This window comes from Apteryx mantelli, chromosome 3 (assembly GCF_036417845.1).
Source record: "Apteryx mantelli isolate bAptMan1 chromosome 3, bAptMan1.hap1, whole genome shotgun sequence".
NCBI lineage: Eukaryota > Metazoa > Chordata > Aves > Apterygiformes > Apterygidae > Apteryx > Apteryx mantelli.
In genome coordinates, this window is record NC_089980.1 from 88,399,449 (window position 1) to 88,420,212 (window position 20,764).

Consider the following 20,764-nt stretch of genomic DNA (forward strand, 5'->3'; position numbering starts at 1 on the left):
TGTCCAGAGAAGACTAAAACATTAAACATTAGACTGAGAAAGTCAAAATAGGTCATTCAATCAGGGTTATTCCCCCTTCATTTTAAACATAATACAAAGCAGTTGAGTAGTTTCTCTTGCAATTAGCATCATCTTTGTTTCCTCAGTGTCTAAAATACACAGGAGAAATGGAGCTGTTCTTACTGTACAGCAACCCAGGCTCTACTCCCTACCCTCACTGACTTTTAAATTAAATACACAAAGGTGAAATCTTGTCTTTACCAATTTCAACCACGCTCATTTTCTTTGGTTTTCCAATTCCCTGGTTTATCACCCCAAATAGTACCCATTTTCCCACTGACTGCAATAAAGACCTGTATGGATGCATTCAGGAGAAACCCTGATGCATGCGACTGCTAATGAACATCCCACTGCATCCTCCGACCAGGAGAACTGCTACCTGGCAGAGCCTGGTAGAAGGTGAAATGGAAATAGCCTCCCTGGGGAACGACAGGGTTTGAGGGATCTTTCCTGGATGTGAGAAGTCTGACATATGCTTCAAATGCATTTAAATTTAGAAAAATGTTGGAAAGATTTTATTTATGTTTCTAATTAGGTAAACAGTACGCTTCTTCCACCTGCTCCAAGCTACCCCACTAGGCCCAGTAGACATCAGATGTCTATAAACATAAATCAGGTTGATTTACTACCTACAGCTAATTTACAGATTTCTTCTTCCTCCAAGCCCCGTATGCCGCTACCTTATGGCCTAAACACTTTCCCTCTTTTTTTGTATGTAAAATGGCCTCCCTTTTGATTTTCAAATACCTTCTTAAGCACACTGCTCCCTTCCCCAGAACTTTCCAAGAAACAGCTCCTCATACAAGACTTCTCTCCTACCTCAAGTGTGCAAATCTTCTAGTACATTTTTATCAGAAGTATTTTCACCATGCATAAACTGGGTTGTAAGCGCAGTGGGGCAAGAAATAAATCATAATATGCTTTGTGAAGTGAGAATCACACACTGTCAACATAATGATGAGAATAATCATATTATCAGATTAGGAGGTTTTGGCTGCTCACAAACTAGGCTAGAAACCTCTGGCCCAATCCATTCAGGGCTCTGACATGATTTGCATTTTCAAATCTAATAGTTCAGATGTGACCTATTTATCTGGGCTACATATATGGCTCAGGCTATGCAAAAGCAGAAGCTGCTTGCACAAGATTCACACAATGCTTTAGAGTTTTTACAGCTTCTCAGTGGCAGCATCATTCTTAGCGTCGACATTATTCTCCTACAAAGGCATAGCAGGAACAGCATTCTCTCATCATAGGTCTTGATGAATACTTAAAGAACCACCATTCACTTTGAAACCTGACATGTCAGACAAATGGTTTTGAGTTCCCTCATACAGTGAAACTTTTAAACATAACAGATCATGTTGCACAAAAACAGGGACAGTGGCTTTACATGTCTCAGCTTACACGCATCTCAGGACACGACTTGAACTGGTGTCATCTTCTCCTATAAATTCCTGGAAAAAATATTCTCTGAAAATTAGCTAAGGTCCACGGCAGTTTAGCAGAACAAATAATGAGTTATAGGTTTTCAGGAAACCACATCACTGTGCTCAGAGCAAAACCAACCAGCAAAAAAAAGGTGATAATGTGGGAGCCTGTTAAAGTCTCACACAAAGACATTCTTTGTTTAGCAGTATCAGAAGCCAATTTTATGTACTAAGCATATCTAGAACTTTATATGTGGAACCGATAAATCCTCCATGAAGTACTAGCAAATGTATTTACACAAGATATGGGTTCACAGCCTAACTTTACAAATACCCGCAAAGTCAGGAATTTTTGATCTGGATTAAACCTTGCATTTTAAGGTATGTTTACACTGCAAACTTCATATGAAAAAGTAGGGCTAACTTTGGTCATAACATGCCTTTGGAGAGCTGAAATGTCTGCTTGAAGAGCTAGCACAGAGAGAAGAAACCAAATACAGCAGGTTTTAAGACTGCCGACATGCAGCTGGAGTATGTATCAAGATAATGCAATCCCTGTTCCAGATAAAATAAAAATGGCCCTGGAAGTCATATCCTAAAATGATTTATTTAAAATAGTATATTTAAAATAACATATTTATCCTTCATCCTATTTTGAAAAAAAAAATGCAGAAACCAATCTGATACAGCATGAGAAAGCACTAAGCCATAACGGCAAATCATCTACAATTTCAGAGGTGCTGGCTAGGTCCAGACTAGGAAAGCAGTTTGTATCAGAATATTATTAGGTAATTAACATGTTTTTAAGCAAAGCTTTGTTTTCTTAAGTGTAACACTGTTACTAACATTCTCTGGTCCTGCTTAGTCCTCATGGGGAGTCTAGGCTCAGCTACAACCAGGATTTTAAGCACTGCTGGCTTGACTCTTATTTACACTAATGCAAATGTACTCTGCTGCGGCACTGCAGGAGAGCCCTACTTTCACAGGAAAGCCCCATTACGCTGCTCTAATGCGGCCCTCAGCCAGGACAGGAATCAGACCCCGCTCTCTTTAGCTCGTCTACCCATGAAAGTTGCACTGTCATGAACTGGGCTGCATCTGTGCAAAACATCTTGCCTTCCTGCTACAGATTGCTTTGGACTGCCCGGTCGCAGCACCCTGGAGGTGCAAGTGAAGCCCATGTGGCTCTGCTCAATGTGTTTCGGTGCTCCTCTATCTGTTCTCCCAGGACAGACTGCTTTCTGTCCCCACCAGCCTTCCTATTTATCTGTTTGCCTTCCACTCCTCTGGGGTCCTGATAAACAGATGCTACCGCCCGGTTAAAATGCTGGCGTCCAGCCTGGTTCTGCCCTTTTCTGCTCGTGTGAGTCATGAGCCAGCAAACCTGCTGAGAACTTTTTCCTAGGACTGTGTCACACCCGCCGGTCACCAGCCCAGATGTACCCATGGCCTTCATCGCTCTCTAGGGAGAGCTGGAAGTCTGGGAAAAACAGGGGTGGTAACGTGGACTTGTCTGAAGGCCGTGCATGGCTCGGGGCTGGGTGATGAGCAGGCCTCCAGGCAGCCCCACAGTAAAACAAGAGGCATGAAGGTAGCTCCAGAGGTGTCAAAGGACCAAACCACATCTCCAGCAACACCTCCATCCCCTGTCCTTATTCTGAAGCTCTGGACAAGATCTTGGCATAGAAATGCCAGCATGGACCCACCCTTCACGTCAGCATGGGCAATGGGCGAAGGGATGCAGAAGTGGCATGACACAGTGACTCACACCACTAAAACGCACCTGACTGTCAGGAGCACTCAGATATACAACAGCCTGAGCTTGCACAGGCAGCGCCCCACACCCAGTGCAACCAGCCTCCAAAGACACGCAGGCAACGCTGCCCAGGGGACCTCTAGGCACCAGCTGCAGAGGCCCTGACTAGCTGCCATCGGTACCATGCCGTGCTGTTCACCTGAAGTGTGTTTTCTTTCTGAATAGACACCCTCATCTCGAGTGGCACTGATCTCAAAAGTTTTCCAAGATCTCCTGTTCCCCTGTAGTTACAGCCTATGCCACGTACTCAAGAAGTAGCACCCACGTTTACAAGGATCCCAGGCCCAGCTGCTGCACAAGAAAGTGAGAACGCAGCATTTCATAATTCAGCTCTTAAGTACATAGCGTGTTTTGATCAAGCGAGCAATTAATTCAATTCATTAGTGCAAATCTGTTATAAGAACTAATCTTCACAAGGCATTTCTTTATCAGTACAAATCCCCAGAAAGGCATTTCGCTATCAGGGAAATCTTACAAAAGCATTTTATATCAGTAGAAATCTTTAAATGGCCTTTATTTTTAATCAGTATGAAAGTACAGATACAGAAAGTTGCACCAATAAGCAAAGTCCAGGCAGGACACTTACACAGTGCTACGAACAAGGCACCAAGGCCGTTAACTCCTGACCTGCCTCAAATTCTGTGCAAAGCAGTGTTACAAGCATGTTTGAGCAGACATGTGAGAGGATGGCCCCGAGAAAAGATCCCTCTTTGCCTGGCCAGGCTGGCTCCTCCTGAGCCTTGCCCAGCAACCAACCCCATAGAGTGCCCCGAAACTGCCATTCATTGGGGCTGTAGCTGCACCCGAAATGCCGTTGTCCTCTGCAACATGCCCTGCACAGCGATGAGTCAGCTGTCCATTAACCACAGAGGCAATCCGTGCATCACACAACGCCCCACAACTGGTGTTACAAAAGGCAAGGAAGGAAAGGGTGAAGTAGGATATACGAGCTCTGGAGTTTCCCCAGACTGGAATGAGGAATTGGGGAGTAGAGAACTGGGGAATGTTGGTACTTTGGAAACTAGAGTGGCCTCTGCTTCTTACTTCCCTCGTCTCACAGGTTTTAGACCAAAGGCTTGCCACAACCCTTGCCTGCGCGTGGCAAATTGGAGAGCATGCAAAAGGAACATAGAAGGGAACACTTGAGGTCTCTGTGGCAGAGAAAAGGCGGAGAAGCTGAGGGGTTGCGTGGGTTTCTCAAAGATAATAAAGAGCAGAGAAGCCCAAGAGGGAGGGCCTGTTGGTCGCCAAGAGCTGGAGGAGAAAGGGCTTGCTGCACCCAGGGAACTGCCAGAAAGCAAGGCTCATGATGGAGCGGAGGTGGGCTGTGGCCTCACAGGCCAGAAACATTTCCCAGAAGATGCAGCTGATGAAGATCATAAAATATAACCTGCTGTTGCGGGAGACCACGCTCCACTTCAGTGGTAGCTTGTCTTCAACCACTGCAGGAACCTGCAGGTTCATCAGCCTTGGGCTTATGAAGCCCAGAGCATCCCTCCTTGCCCAGTGCTGCAGGTCACCCCCAGCAATTCTTCCTTCCAGCCTGCCCGTCTAGCACAGCTGAGCTCTTTTGACCCCTCCATCCCAAACATGGGATTGGTGCCACGCTCCCAGATTTCCTTGTGACCACCAAGAGGAAAATCCCAAGTCTTGTGAAGCAAAATGAAGCTTGCCCTTTTGTTTAAGCTCCCACAGTTTGCACCCCTCCGCCCTGCATTTAAGCACTTGTGTTTTATGGGGAGAAGGGAGGGGAAACATATTTACAAATTCTGAAGGTGAAGTTTTAAAAATTTCCACCCCTAGGCCAAAGTGTTTTATATCCTGAAAGCCCATCCACTCATTTGAAAAATTCACACAGATCCCCCATGTCACCAAGAGTGTCTCAGCCCTTAAATCTGTCCCTGCACCACAAGGACGGCTCCAAGATCTTCTACAGTCTGGAAAACATACAATCTGTGCAAAGTGAACCCCCCACCAGAAACGCACCTTCCTCTCTGTGCTGTCACAGACATTTTCCTGGAGTGAAGGGGTGCAACAGGCCCTGAACAAGCCCTCCCCACTGTGATGGACAGTTGCTGCTTCATTTTAAATGAATGGCAAAACCAATACCCTGGGCAAAACCACAATCTGCAGGCTCTGCTGCTGGGGCCATGCAACGCAGACCACAATGAGCTGCTCACCAAGTTAGAAAAAGTCCATCCCCAGAACACAAGGTCTTTTCCTCAAAGTCAATATATGAGGTATCCCCTAGCAATTGTCATGTAAGGGGCACCTTGAGGACTGCTCAGAGCTTGCTGACACTCTCCGAACATCCACCACCCCGACAGGGTGTGGATCATGGTGTGCAGTTATCACCCGCAGCAGGTATTGCTTCCTCCCGTTCTTTGACAGCTGGCCATGCACACTTCAGTCTCCCAAAGGCATCCTGCAGCTGCTTCGGTCCTATTAACACTGTCCCTTTTGGGGATCCAGATCTCCAGGAAAGAAATCCCTGTGCCTGCTAAAACTTGTGAACAGACAAGGAATTGCTCCTCGCGGCCCATGGCAGCAGCTCTGGAGCAAGCTCCTCACTGTTCTTCAGCAAAGCTCCTGTCTGCTATTTTTCTTCAATTTTGTGGCTCTAATGGCCTCTCAGGTCTGCAGCACTGTCCATACTTTTATTTTTGGCAAGCTGAGAAACAGTGCCACCTTCTCTGCCAACTCTGCACCACGAGAAGACTTTCTGGAATAGGACTCCACTGTCTTTTCAACCTAATTCAAATTTTTGCTCCCTTTTTCCAGCTGCTTCAGCCAGAGAAGAAAGAGTTGTACCTACTGCTAGCAAAAAAACACTTGGAAACACACCGATTTGCTTGGAAAGCTAAGCCAATGTCAAGCAAATGTCAAATACACACAGGCAAGAAGCTGGTGACTGCCAGTATTGCAATGGTATCCCAGCACCCACAACTGGATCATAAGAAGACCAGTAGCTGTGCAAGGAAGCATGGGATACCCAATTCTGACTGTCTGAAGCAAGTCAGAACAAATCATCTCACTCCGAAGGAAAATCCCCTTCTGTAGGCAAGCCACTTTTTAATAAGTGCTAAATGGACTATTCAAGCAGGTAATTAATGTTAATTAACATATGTCAGGCCATAAATTGACTAAATGCACCTCATTTTCCAAACTTTGTGTGTGGCAATGCTCAGAAAATTGTAATAGAAAAGAAGAGTCTAAGTTCACAGAAGTACAAAAAAAAGAGAGAATAAAAGGTTAAACTTAATCTTCACTTAACTCATGGTATGCTGAGCAAGCGCTACTGAAAACTGAATGACCACGCACATTGCTTGAACGTTTTATTTTGCTACTTGAACTGCTGCACTGTGCACGTATCGTCATCCGTAAGAAAAGCCACATCAAAAAAATTGCAACTGTGTTATCGGGCTCGGCCTTATCAGCATACTTGGTACTTGTCAAGAGATCTGCATGTGCCTCCTGCCACGGGATGTCCTGGGGCTGGGGCCTCTTTCCAGTGCGGGCTCGGGAATTCGAGTTTTTCTTTGCACGGGGAGGATGAGCGGGAGGCGACGCAGAGCTCGCTCACCTCCAGAGACGTTCTGTCTGCAAACATAGAGGACCTTCTGCCGTTAAATGAAATTAGAGCTGCCATTTTATAACCCTGCCCTCGGGCACATTTTCTGTGACAAAGATAGTAGTAAAGCTTTCCCCAAAGTGGGAGAGAAACGGGAACGCACAAAGATTGTAGTCGAAGCAACAACTGGCATTATGAAACATTTTCTGCTTCTCCCTTGGCGAGCTGCCATTACACTGAGATCCACTGTAATTGCATTGCAAATAAGCAACAATCCTTGCTAAAGATTTTCCATACTTTCACACAAAATAGTTGGCAGCCAAAGTGTTGTAGGGCACCTTTAGTAGGCTGCCACCTAGAGAAACGATTTGGCAGATTATCACGAGTTTTCCCTTCTCTCCAAGGCAATCCTTTCCACCCCTCTTTGAACTGAGTGCATCCATCATAATTTTCTGGGGTGGTTTCATGCTTATTCTCCCATTTTCCCCATCCACCCCACTTAAGCTCCTCGAAAACAGCCCAGCGCCGCAGGGGGATTTGATGGGGCCTCCTCCCCAGCCAGGCAACCCCCTTCCCAAGTCCAGAGGCAGGAGTGCGTGCCGCCCTCCCCGGGCTGCCTTGCCTTCTGCCACCGACTTTGGATTCCCACTTTAACTACATCAGCACAAAGAGCTTGCACAAAACGCCCGGGCTAACCCTAATCACTCGCCTTTTTAAATGCACCAGCACGTGCCCGGCCTCCCATAATCTCCCAGGATTACAGCAAAGTGTTGTAGAACTACCAAAATGACCCGCATACAAAATGGCCTCTCACATAACCTCCAGAGCACTCACTTTACAAGGGCAAAAACAAGCAGAGGCAGGAGGCAGGAGGCAGCAGGGCACAAGGGCCGTACCAGCTCTCCCCCACTTGGATCGCCTCGACATGGCCCACCAAAGTATGCAGCTGGGGCTCAGAAACCTGCTGCACAAATACAAGGAAGGTTGGATTTTTTTCTGAAATAAAACACTGTCAACGGTGTTTGTTGAAGTCAATATGATATGATAGATATAAAAGCCAGCAATGTGATTTAATTTTTACTAACATAAACCGTGTGCTTTCAAACACACAGGTAAGTGCATGAGTCAACATCTGACTCTCACACTTTGTATCTTAAATATGCTCAAATATTTATAATAATAGTATGTTACCAACAATGCCAATGTTGCTTGATTGTTTTAAACAACTTTTGTTTTTAAAGAACTGAGGAACATTGATTGCGGTATTTATCAATTCAATCTACCTGACAGTGAGATTATCCTGCACCAGTTGCTGGAGATTTCCTATCCACATCAAAAGTAAGTTTATCAGAGCCTGTGATTCTTTACAGTTGACAATATTCACCGAGGCGATGTGCTTATATCTGCATTTAAGTACTTAAGTAAAGGTGCTCCTCACTGTCACATAATGGATGAAACAATGTCAGTGATTCTGAAGGAGCTGCTCAGTATCCATCCTTCCCCTAATAGCTGTTGCCTGCCTGCATAAGCTAGGGAAAAGCGAGATCTTTGATGTAGGTTACAGATATAAAATAGGAATGTGCAATAATACCTACGTATGGCGCCTACTGGAAAGTTTAAAAAGTCATTTATTACTTTGATACTAAAGTATATTCTACCCATCTTTGATGCAATAGGCTTGTTATCTAGCAGTTTAAAATTTGGGCCTTCATCTCTCTATTTCGCCCAGCACAAAATGCACTTACAAATGTTACCGAGAATTTTGTTAAAGCACAGCATAGTAAGGCCTTGATCAGGTAAAATGCTTAAGCATGAAGTTAACTTTAAGCACACAGGTAATCCCAGTGAAGTACCAAGAGCCTTTCACATGCTTAAAACCATGCTTGCTTTGGTAGATCAAACTTAAATCACTCAGACCACAGTTTGTAACTTAAACCCTTCTGCCCAGACCAACAAGGCAGCTCATAATTGGAGAAAAAAGGAAGGATTTAAAAAAAGGTTGGAAAAAATACTCTTGCTAGCAGTTAACTGGGAAATAAAAAAAAGCAGCACAAAAAAAAATGAAACTGAGGCAAACTCCAGTTTTATACTGCTGCTCCTGATAGAAAAGCTGTGTGCCATTCCTAGGAAGGAGAAATAAGAAGAACAGAGAATGGTGCTGCTTCCTTCCCATATCCTTTGCAAAAGGATAACAAAAAAAGTCCCACACATCTTGCATAGTAACATCTGGCTAGCAGATTTAGACATCTGTCTACATAGCTGCTAAATTTCTCGAGTCTTTTCAAGTCTCAATAATCAGAGAAAAGACTCATGCATTTGCTACACTGAAGAAACTGTAGCACTGTGGTACATACCGGTCAATAAAAAAAGGTAACAAATGACAAAATGTTAATGTACAAAGTTTCCAAAAATCTCCCCTCCAAATCAAACATCCCAGCAGCTAGTACTTATCTTCCACTAGGAAGGTGAATGCAACAGGTGTAAAACAAATAGGCTTCTGATACAAAAACAAAACAAAGCAAGGCAAATCAGCTGCACTTAAATTTGGGAGCTACTGTGTGTAAAGGACCAGGCTCATCATCTCATGATACTGCTCAACAAAGAGGAAAATAGTCCCCCTAGTGTACTCTTCATGCAGAAAAAAACTGTGTTTCACAGGATAGGGCTGCAAGAAATGACAAAATAACATTACAGGAAGAGATATGAAAGTACTTAAATGGGCTACAATGAACTCAGGCACCTTCATTATACACATGGACACAATGGGGTTTCAATTTTCTATTTCAGGATTATTGAGCGACGTAAATTACTGCATCCTAAATATCTGAATTAAAAAAAAAATTAAGTCAGCACACTAGTTTTGTTACTGCAGCACTTAGATAGGGTAACAGGCACTAGAATTTGGAAACACAGTTAAATCTAGCCATCAAGGAACTCAGTGGAAGTAACTGCAATACTCGCCTTACGCAGCACAGTTCCCCGACAGTGAAACCACCTCACTCTCAGACCTTCCCCCCCCACCTCTAGAGATAACAATTTAAAATACTGACTTCCCATAACTAGTCAAGACAATAGGCAGATACTGAAGCATGCACCTAAATCCTTTCCAGCGATTCAGAAGTGTGCAGGACTGTATCAAAACTGGTCGAACACGGGCATACAACAGCATTTGCAGCATGTCGGGTCCCCGGCAATGTAGTGTATACTAGTGCCCTAGTTAGCTGTCAGGCAGTATTAGGTTAGCTAACATCCCACCGGGGCAGCGGGAGGGGGAGCGAGGCAGCTTGCTGGTGTGTGTATTGGGCAAACCTTATCTGAATTAGTGGAAACGTAATATATGCCTTCCTAACCACATCTGAAATATTCACTTCTGCTTTAATGCCCTAGGCAAAAAAAAAAAAAAAAAAAAAGAACAAGAAAAAAAAAAGAAAAAGTGTAGCTGAATGATAGTTGTAACTTTAATTTATAGCTCTTAAAATTATTGTTTCAAGGAGTATAAACTCTGTGATGTTTATGGATTATGGTCTTCAGCACATTTCACTGCAAACAGTATTAATATTTCATAAATAATAATACATACAATAAAAAAAACAAGTTATCTTCTTCCCATTGTTTAAAATGTCAATTTTCACTTTCAGTGCAGAATATTGTTAAATGTTCTTGCTGCCTTCAAAGAAGAACTTAGTTGTGTAAACATATTCTAAATTAAGATAAAAGCCCTCTGATACAAGAGTATCTTCCGTTCATTTAAAATCTCAGTTTACTAGCAACCTGAAAAAGTCTGAAGTGAAGAGCTGACATTAGCTCCTGAAGAGTCGTATTCATTACCTGTGAGGGAAACAAGGATGATAATAACATATAATGTGTTTTAGCACTGGGAGACTAAGATGGAGTCTCTATTTAAGAGTGTTGCCTCTGCAAAACCTAACTTCTGTTCCAGCCAAGAAGCTGAAATATTCCTCTTCTGAATACATATGCATACATTAAAAGAAACTCCAGCCCTGCTAGGAATTAAATTCCTCAGTTTTGGATGCCTGGCAAATTATTAGCTCCTGGCCTCTCCTTTGCCCCCTTCAGTATGCCCCCCCCACCCACGCACAACTACACACTCCGTTAACACCATCAAACGTGTTACCATAACTTTCAAAGACAGCTCACAGTCATTAAAAGCAGGAAGAATTTTCTGTTTCCCATGTGCTTGCATATTCTGATAAAGGTCATCTTAAAGGCTTGTGAGAAACTTCTGAACTAAATTATATCTGAGAAATCTCAAGGGATCCAAGTTTTTAACATTTTAATTAGCTCCAAGTACCAGTTAATGCTGCTCAGAAAAGGAATCAATATCAAATTAACAGTACAAATTGTCAGAAAAACTGTGACTGTATTAAGCATACTAATCAATGCAAGCACTTTGCGTTATGGCCCATATCCTGCTTCTGCCAAAGCGAATGGGAGTTTTGCCACCGAACTGAGCAGAAACAGTACCAGGGCTTTTGTTTCCGAAGCCTCCCTTCTGCTGGTAGCTATAATTTACTGGAAATTCGAGGTATCAGGCAAAAAGACTGGATTTCTCCTAACAGTTGACATCTAAAGCCACTGCTCCTGCATATAATACCAAACAACTTGGGAAGGCAAGGGCTGTCATCGTAAGATTTAACCCTTCATCACACTCCGTGTTGCACTTGTAAAGTTGCAGCAAAATTCAACGTTTAATACAGACGCAAAAGCTTTAGAGCATAGCTGTGTTTTTAAGAGCTCGATCTTGAATGAGCTATGCCACTGATAAACTTTGTGTTTATATTTTCCCAAACCTGAGACAAACAGCAGTGAAACGCTTCCTCTATAATGCTCCCTTTGGAAGGGAAAAAAATCACACATCTGCACTTCAATTCCTAACAGCAAGCCCTATTCAGAAACCAAAATATTAGACAGAGTTGCTAATGTGAAAATACCCAGAAATTTTTCATCCCTACAATATTTCTGACTGATTCGTTCTGTACAAGCTTATCCCCTGAACCAAAGACAGAGAGATGCAAGAGGAAATTTAATTTCTCTGTAACGCAGTAAAACTTCCCCGCAAATTCGCCTTCAGCCACCCATTCAAAAACTCGGTCTAGGAGGCTGCTAATATTGGCCCTCGGCGGCAACTGAACCATACCGGGATCTCCCTCTGCAAACAGTGTCTACATCAAGCGGCGCCTACATTGCCGTGCAGCTGCACCTAAGTGACATTTCAGCGGACTAATAAATAGACGCACAAAACTGGGGGGGGAGCAGCTCTGTAAATCCCTTCAGATATGCTTCACATGCAGCCCAAGCTCCTGCTAGGCCTTAGCACACTGAATCTTTGAAAACAAAACCCTGACTGCATACTGCATACAACGTGCTTTCGGATGCACTAAGTAAACAGTCCACCAAAGCAGTTTTTTCCCCTTCCATTTGGATAGGTGAGCGATCGCAGCTGCTAACTGGCACAACGCTGGGCAGCAAATGCTCTGATATACGTGATTTATCAGCGCACAGCGCTACACCGACACCGCAGGAAACGCAAACCAAACGTCCCTGTGCCCGAGCAGCCAACAACCCCGAGGTTTGATCAACTTCATAAAGAAACGTCGCCACCCAAATTTTCCTCTGTTGCCTTTCGGGAACATGTGGGGGATCATAGGATTTTTTTTTTCCTTGAAGAAAATAAGAGGCACTCTATACTTGAGCTTTGAGACTAGGACCGGTACGGCATGAAGGCAGCTCTGCTCGCTTCTATCACCAGTGACACTGAAGGTGTCTATAACTTAAAAATAAGTCATTGCAAGTATTTTTCTTTTTTTCCTTTTTTTTTCCTCCTCTTTTCCCTCCCTGCTGATCCCCTTGTGCGCCAGCCCAGTCTACTCCACGCGGGCATGTCAGAGTCTCCCCCAGCACCGGAGTCAGCCCTCACCGCTCGCAGCCAGCAACAGGAAAGCGCCTAAACTTTCTTTTCCCCTTCCCCCCCCCGCCCCTTTAAAAAATAAATAAAAGCAAAATAAGCGGGGAAAGGTGACCACACAGCCCCAGCCCCGCCGGCCGCCGCCGAGGAAGCCCGCGGCCCGGGCGCAGCCGCCGGGGCTCCGTCGGGGCGGCGCTGCGGGCCCGGCGCCGCCGCCGCCGCCCCGTCTCACCTTCCAGCCGGCCGAGCTGTTGCTGTCGCCCTTGTCCTTGAAGTAGGGCACGCAGCGCACCATCCAGTCGTAGATCTGCGAGAGGGTGAGCCGCTTCTCCGGGGAGCTCTCGATGGCGCGGGTGATGAGGTCGGCGTAGGAGAGGTTGCCCCACGCGTTGCGCCGCGACGAGCACTTCCTCGGCGCCGCCGCCGCCGCCGCGCCGCCGCTCAGCCCCCCGCCGCCGCCGCCGCCGCCCGCCGCCCCCCCGGGCGACAGGCTCGGCCCCTCGGTGCCGCCGGCGGGCAGCGGGGCCAGCAGCCGCGCCGCCTCCTCCGGGACGGCCGCCGCCGCCGCCGCTGCCTCGCCGCCGCTGGGGGCCGCGCTGCCGACGGCCATGGCCGAGCCGCCCCCGTCGTCGTCGTCGTCGTCCTCCTCGGGGATCATGGAGGCGGCGTCGGCGGGCGGCTCGCCGGCGGGCTTGGCGGGGCTGGCCTGCAGCTCGGGCCTCTGCAGCGGCCAGGTGCAGGAGCGGGGCCGGCTCTGGGGCTCGAACTCGGGGTCCAGCTCCACGTCGAGGGGCGAGAGCGGCCCGGGCGGCGACGCCTCCGCCATCTCGGCCTCTCCGGGGGCGGCGGGGCGCTGCGACGGGGCGGGCGGCCGCCTGCTCGGAGCCGCCGGGAGCCTAGCAGGCGCGGGGCGGGCGGCCGGGCATGCCGCTCTCCGCTACGGGCCGCCGCGCCGCGCACGCCGGGCCCCGCTGCCCGCGGGCGGGGCGCCCGCCGGAGGGCGTGGGGGAAGGCCAAAAAAAAAAGGGAATAAAAAGCCGGAGCGGCGGCGAGGGGCGGCGCGGGGTCGGGCGGCGCCCGCTGCGCTGCCTTCCGCGCCGCTCCCGCGGTGCGTGTGTGTGTTTATGTTTCACTCCATACAGAGGCACAAGTAGCTCCAGCGGCAACCGCGGCTATATCCAGCCGGGAGAGGACCCCCCGCCCCGGCACCGCCGAGCTCGCTCCTTATCGCTTCCGCAGATATCTTCCTTGTTTTTTTTTTCCCCTCCTTTTCCCCCCTCTCTCGGCAGGAAGGGGGGAGTGGGGTCCTTCAGGTTGCACCGAAGACTTTTTCCTTCTTCAAAACGCCCTGAAGGGAGCCGAAGTCTTAGCAGGCATCCAATTGCATACTAGCATAAGCCTGTCACTTTGCAGTACCCCCCAAGCCCCACACAAGCAACCCCCCAAAATCTCAAAGCCGACGGAGCGGGGAGGAGGGAGGGAAAGCCACCCCGGGGGTTGGTCGGCTTAAAATAAAAAAACCTTTCTTCTCACAGGGAAAAAGCAAACACAACACGAGCAAATCAAATCACCAGTCTTCCAACAGGTCCAGAAGCTTTAAGCCCTCCCTAGGGCTGCCAGAGAGAATAGGTTTTGTTCCAGCATCAACACCACATTCATAACCTCCTTGCTCCTGCCGCTGCCATCTTGACAGTTCCCCCCCCCCCCTTTCACTCAAGTCATTTAAAAAGCACAGGCAGGAGAGGCAGCGAGAGCCACGCTGGGAGGGGAGGGAGGCCGGGGGAAGGATCAACAGCCACCTCCAACCCCCGCAGAAAGCGCGATCCACATTCACGGGAGGAGAAGGAGGAGGAGGAGGAAGAAGCAGCGCTGCTGCTGCTGCTGCTGCTGCTGCTGCTGCTGTTGTTGCTGCTGCTGCTGCTCCTGCTGCTCCTGCTGCTCCTGCTGCGCCTTCAGCTCCGCCGAGCCTCCCCTTTAAAGGCGAAGGAAGCGAGCGCAGCCCGCCACACGCCGCCTCGGCCAGCCGCCGCGGAAAGGCGAGCCCGCCGCCGCCGAGCAGCCGTGCCGCCGCCGCCGCAGCCCGCCGCAGCCGCCCGGCGCCCCGCTCGCCGCCGACCTCCACATCCCTCCTCCTGACAACCGCCGGCAGCAACACAAAGTTATAGACACACGCAGCCAGCCGCAACCTAACCGCGCGGCGCGGCGCGGCCCGCCCACCAGGCCGAGGGGGCCGGGCCGGACCGGGCGGCGGCGGCGGCGGCGGCGGCGGCAGGGCAGGGCTCGCCGCGCCGCCCGGCGCCTAGCGAGACCGCTGCAAACGAGCGGGGAAGACACGCAGCCCGGCCGCCCGGCCGCCCGCCGTTCCTCTCTGCCTCTCCGTCCTGCCCTGCCGCAGGGCACCCCGTCTTCCCCGGCCTCGGCTCCCTCAGCCGTGCGTTTATTTACCGGTTTATTTATGGGGGGAGGACAGCGCGCCGAGCTTCCCCGGCAGAAGGCTGCAAAAAGTGATAAAAATCGAACAGTCATGCTTTTCTAGGGTTACACTATTCCTTCCTCTCTGCACTCACCTGCATTTAAGCAATGAATAATTTCAAGCTTAATAAGCTTAATAATTTCACTTTTCCATACCTTTTTTTTTTAGGCTCACCTGGCTAGCAAGTAGCATTAGCAACACAGCTGCAGCAATTGCTGCTTTTATTTTACTATAAAAACAGTTTTGGCTGACAGTCACAGTGTAGGAATGTTGCATTGTTTCTTTTCTAAATTGTTTTCATTGGTCATAAACCTGTGTAAAAGTTATTTTGGTAAACTTTAAATTTGGAGTCAAATTGAATCTAGCCATTTTTTTAAAAACTTCCATTCGGCCTGTGGGTGACAGAGGAGCACGTTCAGACATGTACACATAAATATAACACCCCCTGTACTTCCTCCTCAGGGCACATGCTGTAACAGAAAGCCCTCCAAAGTAGCTCAGATGAAGATGTAGTTAATTATGGGTTGGATAAAGGGGTGACCCACAAAGCCAAAGAATATAGAGCTGTTAATATGGATGTAGTTATAAATACCTTATGAAGCAATGTCAAGGTATCAGTTCTTGCCCCAATTTGTATCGACCCAAACAAACTATGGATTAGATTTAGTACAAAAATAGTGTTGTCTCAGATACCAGATATAGTCAACTGCATGTGTTGAGAAGTAGGTGTGCTTCTAAAGCATTTCTGGATAGAATTAGTTCAGCAGACAAATTAAATTATCCCTGATTTATTTAGCATCATAGATGAGCAATGAGATTTGAAAGCCATTCAGTTCAATTAGAAAACAGCAAAGCCCTGATCCTGGATGCCTTACATGTCCTGCTAAATAAGGGCTAAGGCCCTCAGGATCTAGTTATATTTCAAATTCAAGTGGCACTCATTAGGAATAGTTCAGTGTGATTTTATTAAAAGGGACAGCATTTCAGCATGCATACGATTAATTCTCACTTATCTAAATATGGAAGGTTCACTGAATTAATCAGAATAAATGCAGGTTCAGGTAATGGGAAGTAATTTTCATTGCAACTAACATATTTCAGTGCATGATTCCATTTTAGGTCACAACAGCGTGTGTCGTGCCATGACTTTTGTTGTACCATGGCCCCTTGTGGGACTGGAAGGGGTTTCAGTCTCTCAGAAAGACATCAGCTACGGTGCAGTTGTGATACTGGCATTTATCTGTATTGCTTAGCAATTGGTAGGGTAGTAGTACCACAGCAGTACTGAAGAGTCATGAGCCAAGTTGAGACAAGGCTGCTCATGATGAGAAGATGCTCAACCCTTTCCCAAAACCTTCAAATGCTTGGGGCAGATTTTGACCAATGCAAAAACCTCCCTGCTTTATTTAGGTCCTGAGGTCCCAGGGAAATGTAGCACTTTGACCTTGGGCTGGACTACAAGCTGAAAATCTAGCCCTAAATTATATTATCATCTTTGTTTATTTATTTAATTGGCATTGCATTACTGTATAGGCATTGCCATTAGGTCTCATTGTACTAGGTGAAGGCCATGTATGTGGCAAGAAATGCTCCACTCCCTGGCAGAATTGCAGTCCAAGTAAGACAGGCACAGGGCGGGAGAAAGTAAGTAGTGACCCTGTTAAAGGGATGATGGACTGAGGCACTGAGAGATTACGTGACTGTGCTGAGGTCATACAGGAAGCCTATGTCAGAAATGAGAAAAAAAAAATAGATCTCCTGAGTGTCAGCCCTAGGCCTTTTCTACAAGATTATCTCCCCTCTTCAAAATTCACTGGTATATCAGCTGTACGGCCTTTATCAAAAAAGTCAGAGCACCAGTTCTTTGTAACTCCACACAGCATTTCCTCCCCGTGATATTGCAGTTTAGAGGCAGAATTAAAACCACAGTTCAATTGTTCTTACACATTTTACTTAGCCAAATTTGTGTGAGAAAAATAGAAAGACAGATGAACCCTTCTGGTCACTGTTCCACGACCGGGCCAACCAAAATAAGTATGAAAACTGATTGCAACTGAATCTAAAGCCTGCATGATTTCTAGTCTCTTCCTTCAAGTACTTCAATGCCCCAAGGGAGGGATTTTCAAAAAGGCTCAGTTTATGGGAGTTTTATCACTGGCTTCAACAGGAATAAAGTTAGGCCAGCCCTGAGGCCATTTGAAAGCCTCACTCATTTATTGTGCCTACTTAGACTGCAAGCTTTTCAGTGTCTTCTTCTGCATCTTTTTATCTATAATCCCTACTCATGTTTATATTATGAGCATGTGTATCTATCATGGTGGATCATGTAGCCACCTTCTTATACAGAAGGTTATGCAGCTATCAGTTTCTTGGATGGAAGACAGAGTTTAGTGACTGATAATACGGATCTGGTGGGGTTACAGCTACTTTGCAACTCTGAGTCACACCTGTGGGTGAGCTTGGCTGCTCATGGACTGTTCAAGGCCCATGAAATGTGAAGCCTATTGCCTACTGCTTGGGAGAAAGTAATGCTCATATGATATCATGTGAACTCTGAGTGGGAATCTGCATAAGTGATTTTTTTGTTGAGCTAAACACTTTAAAGCTTTACGCTCGAATACAGAGGACTATCACTGGCTCAGTTTTCATTCTGATTCTTCCATTTTGTTGATTCAGAAAGTCAGCTTTTCCTAAGACAATAATGTACCAGTTTATAGCAGTAACCCAGATACAATCACTTCTTCATGCTCCAATAACATACGCTCTCACTGGGCTGGTAGCTAGAGAAGCGCAGGACACATTTCTTTCTTATACAAATACTCTATTGCAGAACCGTAGGTGTACAGTTGGAGGCAGAGACGAAGCTGCACTGGGGGTGGAGGACCTGAAGCTCGTCATCATAGAAATCTATTGTAAAGTATACTGCTGTTCACAAAAACAACGTTATAGCGCAGCTACTTTAAACAATGGCTGAATTGTCTACATTGACTTCACACAAGGAGTATATAACAGGTTGTTCTGTAAGCCACCTGGAGCCTGGTCTCCAACGGGTTTGTGTCCACCGCAATAACCCCATCTACCCCTCCCATACATCCCACGAGATAGTTGCTCCCCCACTGTATTTCTTGTTCTTCCCAGAGCTCCCTACTATGTCCTTTCAACACAGGCTGGGCAAAGGGCAGCAGCAGGTTTTGTGGCTGATTCAGAGCAACCTGTCTGCTGACTAGTAAGAAATGTCATCTATAATCCAGCCAACTTCATACTTTGAGACTTTAACCTTTCTGTCCAGTTTGGGGAAAACTGGCTAGTGGGTTCCAAAGTTGTTAAGGGGAACTGACTGGCAGATAGATGCAGAGCAAGGGTCCACATTGTGCCATGGAGACGTTAGGGGTCTGCCAGAGATGGCTACAGACTTCTGACCATAAAATTTCCTTCAAATGTTGAACAGTGATTTATAGATCAATTGAAGTTGGACTTCAGCCTGTGAACTGACTGAGGGAACGTTGTAACAGAGGGGAGGGGAAAGGAAGAGCAATGCAGTAGCAGAAGGAAATAGTGATGTTACTGCTGTGGAAAGGAGAGGAGAATCCTTTCCCCAAGTGATCTTGACAACTGGGGGAGCAGACCTAAGGCTGGAAGCACTCAGGTCTGAATACACCTAAACTGGAGCACCCACCACTGAGGAACTGCCTGTTTCTGCGCTTTGTGGAATACAGTGACTTCAATTGTCCACATAAAAAAAAGGGGGGGGGGGTGACCTTTCTGGAGAAAAAAATGTTTGCTACAGAAACCTCCAAAAGCTCCAGCCTGCATGTGAAGCCAAGGAAGTGGGAAAATTCTACCCTATAATTTTTAATTGTCCCTAAGCAGTCTCCCATCTGCTGAAGATGCATTGCCAAGGCCCAACCAAAATGCTGCACCTTGTAGCCCAAGAAAGACTCACAGCTTCCTGTGAATGGAAGAAGTAGGTTTGTAACAGTGTTTCATATATTTAATAACAATCACACATAGAAGCACACAGCTGCCTTGCCAGCTCTCTCAGCTTTATTTATGAGTCCTGCAACACTAGTGTTTTCCTAAAAACCCTGCTCTTAAAGTCCTATTAAAGGAACATTCAGTTTCCATTTTAAACCAATAGCCAAGTTTATAATGCTCCATGGATGGGACCCAAGTACATTCTAGGGCTCAGTACCCAGGAAGAAAGTAGAAAAAAAACTAATTGCATTTTTTTAAAACCTTTTAAACCTGCTTTTTAAGCTGACATTACACTACCTAAAAGTTTGCATCATAATTTTCAAATACTTGGGAATACATGCAGTTACTGAGTTTAGATTATTATGGTCGAATGAATCAAAACTGCTAAGATCCAGCAAGCTTTGAAAAAGAAACACGACTTTTTTTTCTTTTTTTTTAGTATTGCTGAGATGAAAAGAAAGGATTTAATCTCTGTAACAAGGACTTAATCTCGGTAACAACAGCTTCTGTTAATGATTCAAGGAGGCATTTAATCACCTCCCCATGTCTCCTCCCCCTATACAGGACGCTTTCATGTACCAACATCCCCGAATATCTGTTAAGACGCTCCTCTCGTCTCCTCTTGGGCTCTTCAAAGCAGATAAACGCACTTCTGCCCTGACTCTGCCTCATTGTGCAACCTGGGCACGTCACCTAGACCGTCTCTGCTGCCCCACGGGGCCTCAATTATGCCCACTCCAGACTTAATTACCCCCTTATTATCGCTTAACACCTTCCTCTGCCCGTGCACTCGGGGGCCCGAGGAGACGGCGCTCGGGTCAGCGCTGCGAGTCGCCGTTAACGGCCGCCCGGGCGGCCCCCCGCCAGCCGCGTAAGGAGTTAACGACCGGGCCGGGCCGGGCCGGGCCAGACCAGACCGGAGTCGCCCGCCCCCACCCGCGGAGGCGCCACCGACCCGCAGCGCGGCGGCTCCCCCCGCCCCGCCCGGAGGCCCCGCCCGGAGGCCCCGCCCGCACCAAGCTAGGCTGCGGCGTGCAAACAGATGATGTCATGCTCTAGAGCCGCGCGTGACCGCCGGGGCCCACCCTCGGCGCCCATTGGCCGCCGCGCGTCTCCCGTCAGGTCAGCGGCGCCCCCCATTGGCCGGTGCCGCCACCCTGCCTCCGCCCCCTGGAAAATAATAAACAATCTAGTAAAATGCGGCGCGGGCGGCGGGGACGGGGACGGGGCGCGGGGACGGGCGGGGGGGAGGGGAGAGAAGAGGTGCCGTGCCGTGCCGTGCCGTGCCGTGCCGGCGGGGACGGGGCGCGAGGCCGGGCGGGGGGGAGAGGGGAGAGGTGCCCGCCGTGCCGTGCCGTGCCGTGCCGTGCCGTGCCGTGCCTCGTCTCGCCGCGGCCGCCGGCGGGACGCGGTGAGGGGAGCCGGCCCGGTGCGCGGCGGCGTGTCGGCGCCGCCGCCCCCCTCGCGGCGGCCCGGGGGGAGGCTCGCGTCCCCGTGAGGCGGGGGCCGGCAG

The 20,764-nt window shown here is 47.7% G+C and overlaps 1 protein-coding gene across 4 annotated transcripts in view; it reads right to left on the reverse strand.

Moving 5' to 3' along the window:
- FOXO3 (forkhead box O3) overlaps positions 1-15,021 on the reverse strand; it is a 97,355-nt gene extending 82,334 nt beyond the window's left edge. For all 4 annotated transcript variants that reach the window (XR_010883784.1, XR_010883785.1, XM_067293894.1 and 1 more), the window contains exon 1: positions 13,036-15,021. Coding sequence is in view for 2 of the 4 variants with exons in the window: in XM_067293894.1 (XP_067149995.1) it covers positions 13,036-13,629 (594 nt within the window). In the remaining 2 variants the exon portion in view is untranslated. The remainder of the gene's footprint in view (positions 1-13,035) is intronic.
- Between the last annotated feature and the right edge of the window lie 5,743 nt (positions 15,022-20,764).